This window comes from Paramormyrops kingsleyae, chromosome 2 (genome assembly GCF_048594095.1).
Source record: "Paramormyrops kingsleyae isolate MSU_618 chromosome 2, PKINGS_0.4, whole genome shotgun sequence".
Taxonomy (NCBI): domain Eukaryota; kingdom Metazoa; phylum Chordata; class Actinopteri; order Osteoglossiformes; family Mormyridae; genus Paramormyrops; species Paramormyrops kingsleyae.
In genome coordinates, this window is record NC_132798.1 from 28,343,051 (window position 1) to 28,362,969 (window position 19,919).

The 19,919-nt window shown below is 38.8% G+C and overlaps 1 protein-coding gene across 13 annotated transcripts in view; it reads right to left on the minus strand.

The window, feature by feature from the left end:
- Positions 1–19,919, minus strand: part of mef2cb (myocyte enhancer factor 2cb) — a 57,825-nt gene that overhangs the window by 29,488 nt on the left and 8,418 nt on the right. For all 13 annotated transcript variants that reach the window (XM_023834784.2, XM_023834782.2, XM_072708882.1 and 10 more), the window contains one exon: positions 6,566–6,737. In XM_023834784.2, coding sequence (XP_023690552.1) covers positions 6,566–6,619 — 54 coding nt within the window. In that variant the 5' untranslated portion in view covers positions 6,620–6,737. The remainder of the gene's footprint in view (positions 1–6,565; positions 6,738–19,919) is intronic.

Consider the following 19,919-nt stretch of genomic DNA (forward strand, 5'->3'; position numbering starts at 1 on the left):
GATGTTTCTAACGTTATGATCTGCAGTGCTAAACCACTATCACCGGTTTGTTGGATTAGTTTTTTGCTTTAGCTAAAATGCATCGTTAGCATTTACTTCTGCCTGTTCTGTTCCAAGGAGAATGAGCTAATTAAAGGAAATTGGCAGTTAGATCACATTCACCACAGTGGTGGTCTAGAACAAACAAAAAAAAAACAAATCCTCACAGTGAACCTTTGCATCTTCATGAGTAAAGACCATAGATACACCATATGAACAAAAGTATTGGGACATCTGGCCATTACACCTACAGGAACTTTTATGGCGTCCCATTCTAAATCCATAGGTATCAATTTGGAGTCTGTACTTGCTTTTCAGCTGTAACAGCTGCCACTCGTCTAGGAAGGTTTTCCACACAATTTTGGAGTGTGTCTGTGGGAATTTTTCCCCATTCGTCCAGAAGAGCATTTGTGAGATCAGGCACTGATGGTGGATGTGAAGGCCTGGCCCGCTTTGATAGGGTTGAGGTCAGGGCTTTGTGAAGGTTAGTCAGGTTCTTCCACACCAAACTCACCCAACCTTGTCTGTATGGACCTTGATTTGTGCACTGGGGCACAGTCATGCTGGAACAGAAAATGGCGTTCCACAAACTGTTCCCACAAATTTGGAGGCATAGAATTGTCCAAAATGTCTTGGTATGGCATTAAGAGTTCCCTTCACTGGAACTAGGCGGTCTAGCCCAACCCCTGAAAAACAACCCCATACCATTATCTTTCCTCCACCAAACTTTGCAGTTGGCACAATGCAGTCAGGCAGGTAACATTCTCTTGGCATCTACCAAACCCAGACTTGTCCATCAGACTGCCAAACAGAGAAGCGTGATTTGTCACTTCACAGAACATGTTTCCACTACTCTAGAGTCCAGTGACAGGGTGCTTTACACCATTCCATCCAACGCTTGGCATTGCACTTGGTGATGTGAGGCGTGCATCCAGCTGCTCGGCCATGGGAGCCCATTCCATGAAGATCCCAGTGCACAGTTCTTGTGCTGGGGTTAATGCCAGAGGAAGTTTGGAACTCTGCAGTTATTGAGTAAACAGAGCGCTGGTGACTTTTACACATTACGTGGCTCAGTACTTGGCGACCTCGCTCTGTTACTTTATGTGGTCTGCCACTTCATGGCTGAATTTCTGTTGTTCTTAAATGCTTCCACTTTGCAATAATACCACAGTTGACCGTGGAATATCTAGCAGGGAAGAAATTTCACGAACCGACTTACTGTATTACAAAGGTGGCATCCTGTGACAGTACTACGTTTGAATTTACTGAACTCTTCAAAATGACCCATTCTTTTCACAATTGTTTGTAAACTTGACTGCGTGATTAGGTGAATGAAAAACCCAAATTCAGTGATTAAAAGGTGTGTCCCAATGCTTTTGTCCATATAGTGTAGTTTCCTGTTTCTCTTAAATACAGGCCTTGCTTTTTAAACTAGCTACATTTACTTTTATGTTTCTGATTGATGTTGTGTGACTTAGGCCTAAAGTGAAAGAATTAATCAATGGGGGCTGTTATTAGCACCAATAACTTGGGCATATCATTGTTAGTACTGCTGTTTTGTCTAACTTAAATGTACAATGTGTTTGTCATCCTAGAAATTATCTTGATTTTCACACCTACAACAAATAGTGGCTTATTTGAGGTCAGCTTCATTTGCCTTTCATTGCAAGTGGTTTCTTAATCAAACGATAACTAAATTTATAAGGCTGCTTAAAAGTCAAACCTCCACACATGAAAGTGAGACTAAGGAAAAGCAGAAAAATGTCAACAGCACATTCCCTGACATGCAAGGGGTCAGATAGCACATCTGTATGCATTTCCTCTCATAACAGGAAGAACTTGACTGCTTCCCTATCACAATGGCTTCGTTTCTGCTTCCCGCCTCCTAGTCGCATTCCCTTGGGGTCCTCTAGAGAGAAATAAGGACAACAAGAGCCCTTATGTGCTTCAGGCCTGTGTGTGCTTCTGTGTGGAACACTAACCCATTGTCTCAGAGGTTTGGGGACCGACTCGTGCACAACTGCTTCAAGTAGTACCTCAGATTGTTCTAAGACTGATTAAGGTAAACGTCAAGGAGCCCTTTGTTTCACTTTATTTTTTTTAAATATACTGAAGTTGCTTTCAGACGTCTGCATTGCATTTTACGCTACCAGAAAGGAAATATGACTTTGTATCTTGTTTCTGAGAAAAAAACCATACAGACAATAAGCCGCAACAAAGAAAAATGTAAATCTATGTATTATGTACTACAAAATGTAATAAATTAGTGAAAACTTCTCAAAGCATAACAGCTTGACTACTTCACATGTTCCTGGTTCAGTTCAAAATGACAAGTTAAACAGTGCCAAACTTAGCGGCTGAAGACGTGGGTGTTATAGTACGCTATTTGTGCCTGCAGCAAGTGCTTTCTATATGATTGCTCAACATAACACTTTTTTCAGCATGCTGAGATAAAACCTGCATCTGTTAAAATACAGGAAGGCATAGCAGTCAGTTTAAAGTGAGGGGGAAAATTAAGCTATGAAGAACAGAATCAATACAAGCCTCTAAGATAAAAACACAAATACATATTTAATTGAGCTGCATAAATCCAGCCAATGTAAGGCTACTGACAGCGAATTACAGCACCTGAAATTACACTGTGCCATTCAGGGGTAACAGTCATGAAATTGTGGGTGACTACAGGAAAAAAATGGAAGAAGTGATAAGATACCCAAGGGGCCTCATTATTCTCCTGCTGTACAGTTGAGCTGAACTGGTTCACACTCTAATCCTGTTGACTGGAGCTGCTGTGGTCACAGACAGATCAATTTGCTCTCTTTTGCATGGTCCTGCCTTCACTTGCGAATGTGTTTAAAAACACACCCTGCATGTGGTTCCTGGAGGCTCTGGTAAAGCGCTTGGACCATTTGTAATGCCCTATTACTGCTTAATGCGAGGGATGATTCAGCCATAGGCATTTACCCATTCACCCGTCCCTGACCTTCCTGAACCCTTCGGAGCTAAAGCAGCAGACGTGTCACTATGTTAAATTAGACACAACCAAGAAAATTCAAGCCGATTGTAAAAGAAAGAGCCAGGATGCAAACAATGCATTGCTGATCCAATTTGGAACCGTTTTCAGGTGTGTGCTTATCCCAACTATGGTCAGTGTGTTTATGGCATAGAGGGCCTTTCATGTGATAGCCTTAGGAAAGAGTTTTGAGTGGCTATAAGGATATGAGCCAGGACTCACACACTGATGCCCTGTGTGTGTTCTGGGCAGCCGGTCAACACCATGGAGGCCCAATGTATATGCATGTACACGGTGGAAGTGTTGGGAGGGAGTCTAGAGTGCCTGCCCCACACGATGAATGTCTGGTGTAGCCAGGGGGGGCTGAGTGGTTGTATACCTTTGAGCAGTGAGCCAACATCAGAAGATAGGGTTCATGTGCTGACTATACAAGATAATCTATATTGACTTCATTCTTTTATAAACCTTTGTACTCCCTGTTATAAGCCTGTTACACACCACGCTGTTGTTCTTGCTTTACATACATAACTTACGAGGAGGTCAGTTTCCAACTTTTACGCCACCTGTGATAAACTGAATCCATGAAGCTTCACCCAGAGATCCTGTGTTTACCGCTGTGCTAAACAATGTCTTGCGGCTTGTTAGGAAAGCAGTAAGCATGAGCCCGCAGTTGTGTTTTTCAGCCCTGAAAGAGGAAGGCAGGATGACAGGATGCGCAGTATTATTCTAACAAGGACCTGCACTATATACGCATAACAGTTCCATTATAGGTTGTTGAAGGAGTCTGCAGATATCCACCTAGATCAACAAGACAGCCCCTCTGCCCTCGTCTGACACTGCTATGTGAGCAAACAATGGAGTGAATTTCAAAACATCATCCACAAGTTTGTCAGAAAGGTTGCCACAATAGGGTGTGTCCTGGGAATGTCAATAGATAAACTGGTGTGCGATTATGTGGACCTATAAAGTGCCAGCAATCAACACAAAAATAAACTGGACCATCAGAAAACTTTTGGATGTCTAATGTGGTACTACGTCAGCATCAGAAAATGAAACATATTTTCTGTACTACCATACAAGCTATCATTCAAATGTTTGTTGTTCAAATATTAGGTGGAATATTTCTTTGTCTTGAAATTGATCAATCAATGTCAAAAGTTGCTTAATTAATCTAAAATGTTTCAAATTCATAAAGGTGAAAGGTCTGCTTGTTCCTGTCCACTTTTCAGGCTACACAGTCAAACAAACCAAATGTGGTTTATAGGCAGAATCATAAAAAGCCTCCAGACTCAGATGTTTACAGAAACCTTCTATATTTGCTGTGCACAAGGCAGTGATACCACCAAAGTTCTGCCAGCATGTAAACTGCCCCATCCACAAATTACATTAGCATTGTCTGGAATGATGATTTTTTTTTACCCCAGTATGTAACTGTTTGAATTGGGCTAATGACAAAAAGCTGCATAAAAATAAATACCATAAGCATAGAATACCCGTGAAATATAGACTGTTAGAGTTAGTTACATATATATAATATGAATTGAAAAAAGCATTGATGATTGTGAAACTTTGAGACATTTACATTGAGTTGGTAAATTCAAAAATAGCAACTGTGAAAAAATAGCAAGATATCAATAATCCAAAGAACTAATTCTTACAAATGATTTGTTTTCTTTATAGGTTTTCTTTATTCCCTCTTTCTTTGTTGTCTGGTGGCTCAAATCATAATGTTTGTGTCAGTATTTTCAGATAGTGATATTTGTATCTCAAGTCCAGTTTCATAAATTTATAGACTGGAAAGCAAAACTGTATATATTCACTGTTTAGGTTATGGGTACTCTATGCTTATCAGAATGTATACTATGTTATGATAGAAACACATAAACTTTTCTTTAAAGAGTCTTCAAATGCATACCAAAGATAAAATCAATATTGATGACAAAATTCAACTCCTATACCAATCAAAATAAGTCACCCCCACGCCCTCCCTGCCCCCTTTGCAATAACTCAACATTTGTTATGTAGACTTAATATTTAGCTGTAATGTATTTACATTTAGCAGAAAAAATTCTTATGGTATGCCAGCATTGCACATGTGTCCTAATTACTCAATATTACTAAACCTCTGGATTCTGACTGCTGCTGTCGGAATAATCCATAGCATAAATGCATATTAAACACAGCTCAAAGCAGATCATTGCTGGACTGAGAATGAAAAAAGCAATGACCAGTATTTTGTAAATAGATATAAAAACATATGTTTGAGAAATGCAGCACATAAATGTATATATTGGTGTTACATTTTTTTGTAAATCTTAGATTTTAGTAGTTGTTTTATCAGATCAAAATTTGCCGCACATTTTAGTGTCACACTTTTTAGGTTTTCACAATGATTCATATATGTGCCACAATATCCTGCCCTATGATAGAAGCAAGATATGCTAAGGTTTTCTGCAGCATACGAGGCTATATATATTTGTTCTGCAAAGACTGCAACAAAATAAATAATTTCCAAAACCTATATACTGTAGCTTAAATGTATGTGTACAGTGGTGCCATCAACCTCATCAACATCTGCTTTTCATTCATCAATCCAAACTACATTTTTTAATTGTTCATCAGACAGGAAGAAATACAGTAATTGTTTTCCACCCACTCTGTGAATTGATGAGGTGAATTGCTGTTTTGAGGAATTCATTCTTAATGACCTCATATTACTTTTTTTTCTACTCACAACACTTTAAGTAATATTTAAACATTTGACATATTAATATTCCCAAATGTTTATTCACATTCAAAATAAGTAATCGATCATATAAAAATATTTTTCAGCTTTTATGTCATACTTGTGCAAGGATTTTTTTTTTATGATTTAGACAGTTTTTTAATATTTGTACAAAGTAAGAATTCTCCAGGAGCAAAAAGCTAATTGTATTTAAGCTATTTTCCCATTTAAAATATATAAATAATGCTCTTCTTAGATATTGTGAAAATAACATTCCTATCTAACATATATATAACATATAAATGCAATAATTGTACACTTTGGTGTACAGCTTGGAAAATGAAAGTAAAGCAGAATCATTATCACAAAATGTAGTTAAATTATTGTGTTGGTATTCGTAATTGCATACATTTCAGATGCAATGGAACTGACATCAGATACTTCTTTGGAAAACATTTCTGCATCACAAAACAAAATGTAGCCTACTGTAGTTAACAACAATGACATGACTTATACTTAAGGAATGCCCCAACATCCAATTGCTTTTTATCACTTTTGTGTTGGTTGATTTGTTTGTGTTTTTCCACCTGCCCCCTCTTCACCAGAGTAATATTCCACTGCTGAGAGCCTGACTTGTCTTGTGTGACAAACAAGGCAGTGGGAAGTGCTATGACTTTGCTGCTTTCATGGTGGAGTGGATTTCAACAGTAAATCCAATTTCCCGAAATTTCCAGCAACTATGTCCATGGTTTCTGAAATCAAGAGCCCCATTTCCCCCATTTTCTTACCTGTCTGTTGCGTTCATCCATAATCCGTGTAATCTGAATCTTTTTTCTCCCCATCTTTCCTTCTTTTCTTCTCTCCTCCTTTATTTACCTCTTTCACTCTTTCAGGCTATCCTCGAACACACTTTCTTTACTGTACTTGCTCAAGTCAATTCACAATTTCCAGCTTCCACGTCTAAAGAAAAGGGGGAAAAACACAGACAACCATCCAGTTAACTAAACATTCAGTGTCTCAAAACCAGCAACTTTCAACGTTCAATAATGGAACAGCAGTGTTAATTTAATTGTCATTATATTACAGATTAGTTTTGGATTTTTATGTGGTAACTTAGGATAGATTGAGCTGTCATCGGTTTCCCTTGGTAGTAATTGTTTACTAAAGTTTGACACCATCAGAAGTAACTCTATTGGCCTTAAAAGAAGCAATGGTTATAAGACCCTAAATCTGAGTACTAAGAGCTGTTTCTACAAATGTTAAAAACTACAACAATGTTAATCTGGTATTAGGGATAAGAACGAAGGTTAAATGAACACATGTAAATGAAAATTCTGACATATTAATTACTGATGTGACAACGTTGGGCACATCTCGACTTTATATCTTACACAGTGAAATTCAAAAGATTTCAGATAAAGTTGCTACACCAAAAATGGAAAAGCTCTAGTCTAAAAAAGAACAAAAACATCATATATTTTTTACAGTATATAATCATAAATGAACATTGTTCCAAAGAGGATTTTTGTTGTGTTTCCACTTCCTCGCTAGGAACAGCTACCCGGTAGCAGCAGCAGGAACAGAAACTGAAAAGACTTTTGGTCCACAGGCAAAATTTTAGGTAGAGAGGGAGAGAGGAAAAAGAGGGATAAAATCTCCTTTCCTTCTGAAGGTCAACCTGATACCACTGTCAGCTAATTCTGGTAAGCCTTGATTCAATGGGAGGTCTGGGAGGGTGGGGAAGGAGGTGGTATGAATGGGACGGACTTCACACATCTTCTGCATGAGGGAAGAGGGGGCTGAGAAGACGAGTTTCAGAAAAGAGTCAAACAAGGATATGGTCTCTCCTGGGAAGGCGAGAGCATTGCTGCTGTCCCCTCCATCTGCTAATCAGGCCTTTTATTCCTCCTGCAGATTCAGGGAGAAAATAAAAAAGCTTGCGATCTAATGAGGCACTGTATATCGCTCTCAGATGTTAGACTGGGAAGCTGAATGAGGCACGATTCAGTATCATTTCACTTCTTTGAGATTTTTGTTTGTTTATGTATATTTCTCACAGTTAGTATACTGCTGGTTGAAGGCACTTGGGTAAGTGTTCAGCTGGGCTCTTTGAATTCTCGGATAGCCTCATGAAAAAATAATCCTCCTTTTAAAGCCATTAGTTTAACAATCACTCGCATATTATAAAAGTATTATGCATATTTATATTATTTTTGATCAGGAACATTAATTTGTCTTATGTTGAATCCTGCCTTATGTTTATGTAAATAAGCTAGACAGTAAATTAATGTGGCATGATTTTTTAAACACTTTATTTGTTTCCCTAAAACTTTACTGGGCCATTACTCCTACTGTGTGGCTTCTCTCAGCACATCTGCAATACATTTAGTAACAACATATGTTGAAGGCAATGCCTTCAACCCTCATAGGAAATGTGCTTATAGAGATTTAAAATGTCATATTGCAGGCAGTAAATAAACTTTTCAGGTGATCTAAATAAACCCTCCCTCTTATCAAATAAATTCCAATTTCCTTGAATAAATAATAGTGTTAATATAGTTTCCAGACAATCTCTATATAAGTATATATTCCAGACACTGTTTCAAGCTTGGATTCTCCTAGTTACCCTTATTCTGCCACATGCTTATCTATTCATCTCATTTCATGCATTTTACTTTTTTTCCACAGAACAGCTCTTATGGGAATATTTTGAGCAAAGGAAGGAGGGTACAGCCAATAGGGCATGTAGGGGCTCTTTGTATGTCTAATGTCATTACAGTCACGGGCTCTTAAGTCTAGCACATGTTAACCCAGTCTGTCTAAATGAGATACTTACGGCACGGAAACTTACAATTGTTCTTTGTCTGCTCATAAAATGTGGGAAAATACTCCTGTACCTTAATTACCTTATGGTTTTTTATTTTTTTACTGCGGTGAGAGGAATGCAATGGCTGCAATACACTTAAAAATTTCATATATGAATTTGGCAAAAATAGTGATCATATTATACTGTCCATCTGGTGAAAAAATATGCATAGTTATGAAATATAGTACATAGTACAACAGTACAATTCAGAAATGTCCCAGTCTCCAGCATTCAGTTCCAATGGCCACCAATGGTAGCGTGATACCAAAGCACAAGCCTGTTCCAGTGTCAACGAGCCCCTGCACATTTAATCTTTGCTCCCCCCATCAGACAGAATAGCAGGAAACATGCACAGCGTGTTTGTGGAAGGAGGTGACATCAGCAGCTCCAAACAATAAAAGATGTAAAGGTGCTTCCTTCCCTGAAGTGTCCCAGAGTGGGCAAACTGGGACCCAGAACTCCTCCACTTCCTGCTCCGAACTGAAGCTGTTATCCGATTTGTCTATTTGTGCTGATGATCTGCCAGCTAACCTCTTCAGAGGCAAGTCCATCAGTAGTTACGACCCGGAGGTTGTAAAAACCTTCAAAATAAGCTGCCTTCCCATTATCTTTTTCAATTACCTGTTAGCTGTACACAGATAATCATCGTATTACACAAGTGCTCTGTTACGTTCACTGCAAACAAGAAAATAACAAAAAACAACAACATGACCATGACAGCAAAATTAAAGTGTCCCTGTCAACTCTTCTGTATAGAGAACTACGCATCTGAAGCAGTAAATGCCCCTTATTAAAATTAAAGGCTTTATGGGCCGGTGTGTGAAATTATAGATGAAATGCATTTCTGTATGGCTACATTCAGTGAATAGCTCTTTTGAGGTACTAGGCTACATTAAAGCATTAGGGAAAAACAGTTTTTATTTATGAGTTACAGGGCACTGCTTCAGAGGTGAAACCACAGTTTCTTTTTCCTGCTCCTTCTGTGACCAGTGGTAAACTAGTAAAACTGCGCAGAACAAGATGCTGGACGCTGTGTGACTTTTAAAATGGAAACTGAAAAGCAGCACATGGCTATCTACCGATTTTTAAAAAATTTATGAAGCACGATACAGCTGTGTTAGTGTCCATGTAACAAAATCCAAATAACAGAATCAATACACACATATAACAATAGCTTACATTGCAGTAATGGATTATTTTAATTAAATTTAGATGACAGCTGTTTTTAAGAGTGAAGGACCCAGAAGAGATGTCACCACCTCTTGTGTGTCACTGGCAGCAATTGCCCCATTCATTGGTTGCTCTGACAACCACGTGAGAACAGCAGCCAAAGCTGTATTGTTCACAATCTTTTCGTGACCAACCACAGAACTTCCAGGAGACAAAAGGAGGTGAAATATTGTGTCTGCCCCTCTGAAAGGATGCCTGAGATGTAGCCGTGATGTAGCAAGCATAAAAATCTAAGACACTACCACAAATTCATACTGTGATCACCTTTTTCACTCGTTTTGTATAATTTGTGGTGGGATCAGGTAGATCTTCTGTATGGATTAATTTGTGGATCATGCTGAATCTTTCCCAGCTATTAGATAACTAAAGATCACTTTATTCATAAAAGAGGACGACAACTATCGCTGTTGGATGAAGCAGCAGAGGTCCCATTAACAAGAAAACATAAATGTGGACGAATCATGTGCTGAATGCCACCCGTCCAAGAAATTAACAATGTTTGTATAATAATTTAAAAAATGTGATGAATTGTAAGTGTGCTTGTTCATCAACAGAATGATTTAATATGTCAGAAACACTTTCCAGCTGGGAGGACCAGACACCTGGAGTGTTAAGGTCTGCCGAGGATTGAGAAGAGAGGGGTGTGGGGTTGGCGATGGCAGGGATGGGGGCAGCAGTGGTAGCGACGATGAAGCTCTGCTAATCAGCTCTGTTGCTCTTCTCGCTCTGCTGCAGCCGACGGCCGTTTCTAACAGCCCTGTGGCTCCGCCCCCCCACAGTCCTCCAGCAGACACATCTGCATGTGCAGGGTGAAAGCTGAGCCGCTATCTCACCTCACACAGCTCAGGTGTGACACGCTCACACAACCTTTCACGAGTCCTTGTATACCAAAGGTCTCAGACGCTTCAAATTACACGCTACCTGGTGCATTTAATTATTGTTATTTTTTTTAAAAGTTCTTCTAAACTTCGGGGTTCAGTCTGTAGCCAACAGAACTAACAACAACAACAATAATCTGACATATCTGCCCAGGAATGGAAATGCTGGATGTTGCTTCTTCTTGGGGAAAAAAAATGTAGGCGGAGCCAAGTGGGACCCTAACCCTTAATGCATAGTTAGATGGTCCGCTGATTACTTCATCTCACTTTTCCAGCATCCTAATCAGCCTAATTAAAGCTTTGTTCGTATATAAATCTCTGATGACAATTTGTCTCTCTATACCCTACAGCAGCCCTGTGAAGAAGAGAATTAAATTTGATCTACTGACAGCAATTATTAAATGTTCCCAGCTGGCCCCAATTAGGCCTCGAGGCTTAGAGGACTCACAGATTCAAATGATCGCCAACTTACTTCCTTTCCTCTCCTCCCATTTTTTTTATTTGGCACCAATTTAATACTTGTCCATTTTTGATCTGATGTGATGTATTGAGTTTTTTTTTTTTTTATTCCTGCATGCGCTAAGCATGTGGTGAAAAAAGAGGAAGTTGTAAGTTTTAAGATAGTTGGAAACGGTTTTATCTGCAGCAGCTGGTTAAAAGACATGCTATTCTCTGAGTATCCTTAGACTGCTTACAGTCTTAAATTTGTTCTGTTAAATTTTCTGTACGACTCCTGTTAAGAGAGGTGTGCCATTAAATTAACCTTTTCAGCTCTCAGTTCTTATCCATTATTTGCACAACTGCCCCTCCCCCCCCACAAAAAAACCTCTCTCATTCAGCTGAGTGTATAAGTAATTCATTGAAAAAAATATGCCGATTTTCAGCACAAAATGCTGTTAGGACTGAAATGAACAGATTCTTCACAGTACATCATAGTACTGAAAAATATCACTGTCCACACCATTCAACTTGTATCTCAGAACGTATTACCATTATACCCAAGTCACAAATAAGTTACAGCTAAAACTTCGAACATATACACCTGTCAAACCTGAGCAACCAATGGGCCTAACTATTAGTGATGTCTACCTTCCAATATGAGAATATTTCACGGAGAACTAGAAGGTCGTGCATTTCAACAAAAATGTCCTTCATAAATTTGACCTTCTTAAGGTTTCACTCCCTGTGCTCCATCAGGAAATTGAGTAACCCAGATCATGTACCGCAAAGAGAGAGAAATAAAATAAGTCTTAATTGTAGCAGTTCCCAGAAAAACCAAGCAGTCTGAGCCATACAGCAAAATGTAACAATGCTACATGCAAGCTTAAAAATGACTGAAGACTGATTACTTGTTCTGTTTTTTGGTCAATGTTATTGCTATTTGTTATGTTATTGCCACTGTTTCCAAGCTGAATTGCACATGTACACAGTTTTTCAAGCACTAGCCTCTGAAGATCAGAACGATTTGATTAAATACAAGTCAACCAGCTTAATGAGACCAAACTGTTCAAGACTGTCTGGTTACCTATAGTTACATCTCAGTCTAGGAGACTGGAAAATGAAAGCCCTACAACAAGGCCAGTCTCTCATTACTCAGCAGCCGGGTGACGTGCGCAAGTTTGTAGTGGTTTGAGGAACCAGCAGGGTCTGGCAACACCACACACTCAACTACAGCATGATCACAGTTGAACCTCATCAAAGTAAGTGCTCATAATTTGTCACAGAAAGCAGCCAATTAACATATGTTGGGGGAGGGGGGTTGGATAGTTGAGGTGACTCCAAAAAGATATGATTAAAGGGTTTATGCAGCTGTAGAAAATCAAAACTGCACACTTTTCAAAGAGACCTCAACTGGAGCTTGAGGAATCCAGTAATACTCCCTCCTACTTAACGCTTCAGAAAGAGAAGATAAATAAATGGTAAAAATCAAAAAATAATTATACTGCGTTATATAGCAGGGGACTGAGTCCTGGCAGAATACTTCAGCTGTTCAAACTGACTTTAAGAAAATCATAAGGATAGATAAATAAATGTGTGTTTTGGCAAAACACTGCTTGCCAGTTGTTTATCTGTTTTATATGATTTGTTTTATGTTTTACTGAATGGCAAGTCAACATTTTTTCTAGTTCATTTAAATACCTCTATAATACACACTGCATATTCAGTGCTATGTATCACTTCAATTATATATTTTTTTAAAACAAAGTTCTACTGCTTGATTGTATAGGATTCCCATACTTTAAAGTCATAGAACATCATTTGTAGATGGACTCCTGTGATGAGATTTTTTTTTCCCCAGTCTTGTCAGTTACAAATGCATTCACGTTGCTTTTTTGTTCTTTACAGCTGTATCAGACAGCTTGTAGCATATGATCATGATGTGACAGGGAGGTGTGGCTTCTTGTCACAATGCGACAAGAGGCAGGCTAACATTTTGTTTTAACACTGTGAAGTGACACAAAAAAAGGCCTAATTTTGAAATTTCAAATAATGAACAACTATGCAAGTCAGAATTTGCGCTGAGGATCCATCTGCCATTTGTGGACTTCATTAGGGGTGAACATGTTTTTTTTTTTTTGTTTTTTTGCTTGTGGGGTTATCTGTGTAATCAGCATTTTTGGTTTGGGAGGCGAGCACTCGGAGCAGGATGGGGGTGGGAGGGAGGCACTTTCACAAGCTTTCTTTGCTGCAGCCAGAACATTCAGGGTCTGCCTGCCTGGACATTCCCCGGTCCCTGGGCTCCCCTTGCAGCTGCGCTGTTCACATAACCCCGGCCGTCCCCCCGGCTAATGACAACAAAACACGCCACTCCGTTCCCGTGGCTTTTTCCATTCCCCCAGTGCTACTGTGATGCCAGTAGCTGGAGCTCTCAGGTGATCCTGCGCAGCCCCTGGAAGGCTGAACCTCCGCTGGGCGGCCGCGGTCCGCTGGCTCCCTCTCCCCGCTCCCCCGTCCCTGCCTGGCTTCAGTGGTGCGCACCCACCCCGCTGAGCATTATCCCAAACAAACATCTCATTACATGTGTAATTGACCGAGGAGGCTAGCGAGCATCGGAAGCTAATCCCTGTTATCATTTCCAGCATTTCTCCTCTGATTAGCGAAAGAGGCAGAGAACACGATAAGGGCAGACTGTAGATGGTAAAGTAAAGGGTGAGGGGAAAACACCGTGAATGCTTCCTATAGTCTCGAGTGTATTTTTTTAAAACAATCTTCATTTTGCGCTTGATGGATTACAGATGGTCTGCTAATAAAATAATGACAACTGCACATAATAACATGCACTAATTTTAATTCAAAATGGAGCAATGCATATGAATTGAATTTTAATGTGAAGTTATTGTCTTAAAGTGCTTTTTCTGTGAGGTCAAACTTAATACTTTATGGATCCTCTTGTTAGTTTGAGCACAGTGAAGAGTTTTGTTTGTTTTTAATACAACCGGAAATGCGTGTTTTGTGAATGACAAAATATTTGTGCCAGATTTGTGACTCAGATGTATTATTACAGTACTCTCACCTAAAAGTAACATTAGAAGGTCGCAGTAACGTGGCTACGAATATTTTTACCGACAGGTTAATAACAATAGGGGCTCTGGTCAAAACTGTAGTGTTAATAAAAGGCATCAGCCAGATGTAAGTGGAAAAAGGAGCCGAGAAGGAAAAAATGGAAAAAAGAAAAAGAAATAGGCCAAAATGGCAGGCATTCACAAACTGCCATGTTATATTGTTACAAGTACAATTTTGTAATTTCTTATGGAATGAAAAATAACCTTTGACTTAATAAAATTGGAGAATAAAATCTCCAATATCTATACATCAAAAACTGTGATGTGTGTCTATGTGTGTGTGTGGATTATGTTTATATTACATTGTGTGGACCAAATGTCCCCCACAATATAATAAAAATCTGTTATTTTGACCATTTTTCAGGTACCCACAAAGATCTGTGAACGCAATAAAAAAGTAAAAATGGAAAAAGTCTCATATTTTGTTTGGTTACTTATGGTTAAGTAGGGATTAAGGTTGTCATGTTGGGAATAGTTTCCCCCCTATAGAAATTAATAGAGAGTCCCCACTAAGATAAAATTACAAACCCGTGTGTGTGTGTGTGTGTGTATGATCCTGATACATGTAAATCAGGAGTGTAATTAGAGATGAATGGATAGGGGCGCTGAGTCTTTACTGGGGGGGGGGGGGGCTGATGGCAAACTATTTATGACTTAAACCAACAAACCACATTTAGTTTTGGGGGCTAAAAAACATTTTAGGGAGTCTAAAGCCCACCTAAAATAGGCCTGGTCATACATATCCATGGACTAATACACCTAAAGTAAATTTTGCCTCTGAATTATTTCATTCAATACTAGAGTGATGGGACCAGTTTGCCTCTTAATGTCAAACAGCCTTCACTGAACTCTGCATGTTTTAAGGCTCTGTCATCGCTGAAATCGCACACCTGATCATTGCCCGATCAGTCGGACAAGATTATTTGTTTTGTTACCAAGTTTTCCGGCCGTGTCAGGTAAAAGCATCCATGTGCGCACTCCTTCATCCACGACCGCGCACAGTCTAGCAAGCCTTGAAGTGCAACGCGGATCTGAAGTTTCAAATATAGCGCAGCTGCCATTAATTATACATGCAACACGGTGCTGCAAATTTCCTCTCTTTTTCCTCTCTCTCCCTGTTCCAGACAGTGCATCTGTAAAATATGAGAAAATTAATGACATCATTGACTGTCCTTTGGAGGAACTAGTGTAGGAAAAGTCATACATCAAAGAAAACAACGTACGCTGCAGAAAAACTCTAAATGGGAAAAAAATCTTTAATAATCCATTTGCTCTTAGTGTCTGTCTATCTGTTATACTGTAATAGCTAGGGGACAAATGTTAAAGGGCTCAGAGAGCAAAGGAAAATCAACATTCATGCATCTTGCAAATAATATAAGATCCTAGCATTTTTATTGTTCTCCAAATGGTTTTCAAATGGTGCTACCGCTTCCACACAGCCACCTTTTCTCACTTTGGGCCACAAAAATGAGTTGTTAAAACTGAATTGTATTGTTTGAGAAAATTAAACAGCAATAACAAAAAATATAAATACATCTCTCCTCCACATAAGCAAGATAGCAGTATGTACTGTTCCTGACCACACGAGCTGATTGGCAGTTCCCCGCTTTAATTTAGGGTGTCACCAATGGCTAACAGAGCCACCTTGACAATAACCACGACATAATCAAAATTAGCTTTCATTGAGCATCACTTTTCAAGTCACTTTTTAAGTTTACTCAAAAATGAATTATTGCTTCTCTATAAATATAAGAATTCCTTCTTAACATAGCGTACATTTTAAGATTAACTGTTTAAATGATTATCGATTACAATATAACATAGCTTTATAAATAAAATAATTTCAATGAGCTGAAATGTATTTCTATTGCAAAATAAAAGCGGGCCCCGTCAGTTATTATCAGCAATCATTTTACTTCGTGGTAAACTCAAACACACAAATGCAATTCAGGCTAACAAACATTCGGTCAGAGACGAAACCTAAAGGTAGATGTAAAGAAGTACTTTTTTCTAAAGATCATCCTTCACTGCAGTGGGAAAGCACAGCTTGCCCTGAGAGCGCACTCTCAATCAGTCTGATACAAGTGCATCGAATGACCATAGTGGCATGTTCTAACATATTCTCTTAATAAACAAAACCCTGCTAGTGACAGTAGAGCAGATTGCATACATCTGTTGGGAATGGGACAGATGACAGAGGGAAAAAAAATGCATTTGTGTACCTTGGCAAGACGCAGGATTTTTGTTACGTTGCTCAGGCATACAGCAGCATGAGATTTTTTTTGGTTTGTTTATTAACCTTATTCTCAGCAGTACTGGCTAGATCTCACAGAGCACTTCTGCACAGGGTGACTGGACACTTAAATGCAAAGCTTTATGCAGGACACAAGACACAAACTGTCCCCTACTATAACGTTATTTCCATTTCTCGTGTATAATATTCTCAAAGAGTGACTTCATGATTATTAGCAATGTTATTAATTGCGTAATTTTGTGCGAGAAGCACTTAGCGATAGTCTGGTTGAATCTGAAACACGTGAGACCCCTCTCTTTTGTGAACACACTAAGTTTTCACATGAGTGTTATGTGTGGCACAAGCAGTAAAGGCTGGCTGTGTGCTTGCAGCCCTCACAGACAGGGAAAGACCCGGAATGCTGCTTCATTGACAAAGACAAATTACATTAGCTGGGAAATGTTTCAGTTTTGGCCCGTGTCAGACTCTACTACAGGACATGGGAGTCTGCAACTCGCCACGGTAAATGCCTTCTATATAAAAGAGCTGTGGATTTACATGTTCAAAATTTGAAATCTTTTAAATCACTGCAGGATTTCTTTTAAATGAAATCATATATTTTGAAGTGCCATAATAATTAACCTGCTTTATACAAAAACTGAAAAAAACATGGCATTAAACTGAAAATAAAACTAAAAATAAAATAAAGCCTAATTCCAAATTAATCACCTTGTAATCTGTAAGTACTAGACAGAAACATATGGACTCGACTACCACAACTAACTATGCCTGTTTATTTATCCTCTACCTTAGCCTGCCTCTATTCCCTGCTCCATCCATATTCCAAATAATCCAGTGAGGAAATCCTAAATTCTCATCCAGATGTTGAACTTTTTAATGTCTATTGGCTAGACCACAGCTGATGACATAAACCAACTGTGACTGGCCAAGAGGTCTCCCCTGCAAGACCACCCAGCACCAGGAGCTGCTCCTGCAGCTCAGGCCTGACAGATGACTGGCCCACCTTTACAGGCCATGTGTATAGAACTGCTTCTCACACTCTGCGATTCAGCATGCCCCAGCCCAACGCAAGGAACGAGTGCGGTCCCTCTCTCTCTCAATCCCTGAACTCTGCAAGTACAGCCCTGCTCTGTCTGCCCAATTTTCCAAGATGCATGACACTAGCTCTTTTAACATGACTCGCCAGACAGCCATATCTTTCAAGACTTTATACCGTTCTCCCTTTCCAAGAAAGATATTTTGCTCACACAAAGAAATACAATATGACACTGCTATGCAGAAAATATTATGTAGGCATATTCTGAAATGTACTTTACAATTACAATTAAACATCAAAGGCAGATATTCCACTGTGGTTTTTAAATACACTCATGAATAAAGTCTTCACAGTACCCTTCGATTTTTTTTCTCGGGATAAGTATTCTCATATTAACTTTTACATTTCTGAAGCAGATTCTATTTTTATTCCGTTTTATTTACACCAATATATGATTTACCATTCATGCATCCTCTAAGCATTTATTCTTCTCTACTTAAGAGTACTTTCAAGCAAGATACTAGAATACGGCATGACCTTCTGAACTGATCACAAAATGTTTTCACTTCCATGTACTTTACATGCCATTTTCTAAGCCTTTATTTAATCAATTCACATTTCACCGAAAAAAGTATTAAACAAAAAAGTCGCTATAATATGACCGGTGTTTCATTGCATGAAAAATGAGCTGATATAATTCTGCCAAAATCTGCAGTTGTAATGGAGTCACCTGCCTCCAAGGCTGGTTAAACGGAAGGAGAAATTTGCAGAAAAACAGAACAGAAGAAGGACACCAGCTGCACTACAGTATATTTAAATCACATGAAATCATGAAGTAACCTTTTTTTAGAAAGTCTAATAAAATACTTCCAGGTTGAAAAAGAAACATAAATGTAGCAATGCATTTAGAGTTTCTATGAGCAGAACTGTATAAACACTGTAAAGCAATTGGAACTATACAAAATCTTAAACCGACTGAATTAAAACAGTTACATTATTAATAAACAGCACAGACATAATTGTGTCAATCAAACAATTCTGAAAACATGTAACAAATTTCCAGCACAATCCTGCCTGCGTTAGACAGCAGAACTTCATCTTACAGACCAAAGATGCTACTTTGGGCCAGTGTACTGTTGGCAAGGTACGCAAGGCGATAGAACACCCCCGTCCTCGCTTTGGGCCAGAGCATGCCAATGCCATGTCTCAACAATCGGCTCAAGGTTCCAGCCAATCAGAGTGACACACGAACCACCTAATCCTTTTTGGCAAGCCACATAAGACCATGTTGTCATTGTTAGTTTTGTGAATCGACAGCGAAATCCAGAGTGAATTCCCACAGACGACAGGTCCCAGAAAACATGAAATTAAGCAGCACGTTACACTTGGTGTGACTCTGAGATTAGGCTGTTTGGCTGAGGTCCCCTGTGTAATCGTCGGTCCACACGCGGCATGTTCACCTCACATTTAAGGAGATTAAGCAAGAGCAAATCCTGCCACAGCAACAGGCATTCTGCACATGGGGAAAAATTAATAATAATTGACTATATTTCTTATTCAAAGGAAGTTCTGCCCTTTGGCAAATGTTTATTTAAAAATTCAACTAGGCATATGTCAAGATGAATCAAACACAACAAAGAATTTACAGTTTCTGTTTCAGATGGAGGGTAATTCAACCTATAACTAGCTTTATAAATCATGGGGTATAACTGTAAAAAATATATACTTTTTCTGCCTTTAGGAACCAGTGGAATTGTTCCTTCAGTTAATTTTTATGACAATCATATATGGATTGCATAAGTCAACAAGAAAAGCTCAGTAAAAAGCCAAAGATTGTGTTGTATAGAATTTACATTGTAATAAACGCAAAAATTTTTTACAGGTGTATGCTTTTTCACAGCTATTCCATAACACAGTAAGCAGGTAAAATAAATCAAACGAAGTGAATAGATTCATGTTTCCAGAAGTGGCATTTTAACACACTAGAAATTACTAGAATTTGAGATTAAGGGGTAAAACTAGAATACAAGTGGTAATGTCTGTAAGTTATTGAAAAAAGTTTTACATTTTACGTATATTTATTATTATGGAACATTAAGACGATATTTGCCCAATGACTGCAGCAACATTTTATGTCAGATTTAGACCTGATACATTGCAAAGAGGTGATTCCTTATATTCAGCTTCACACAATAAATGAAACGTCCAGCTGTTTTTTTACATAGATATGAAATATATGTTGCACTGGAATCCTGACCATATGACCACCATAAGGATCAAATTTGTGTGAAGTAGTGCCAATAACTGAACACTTT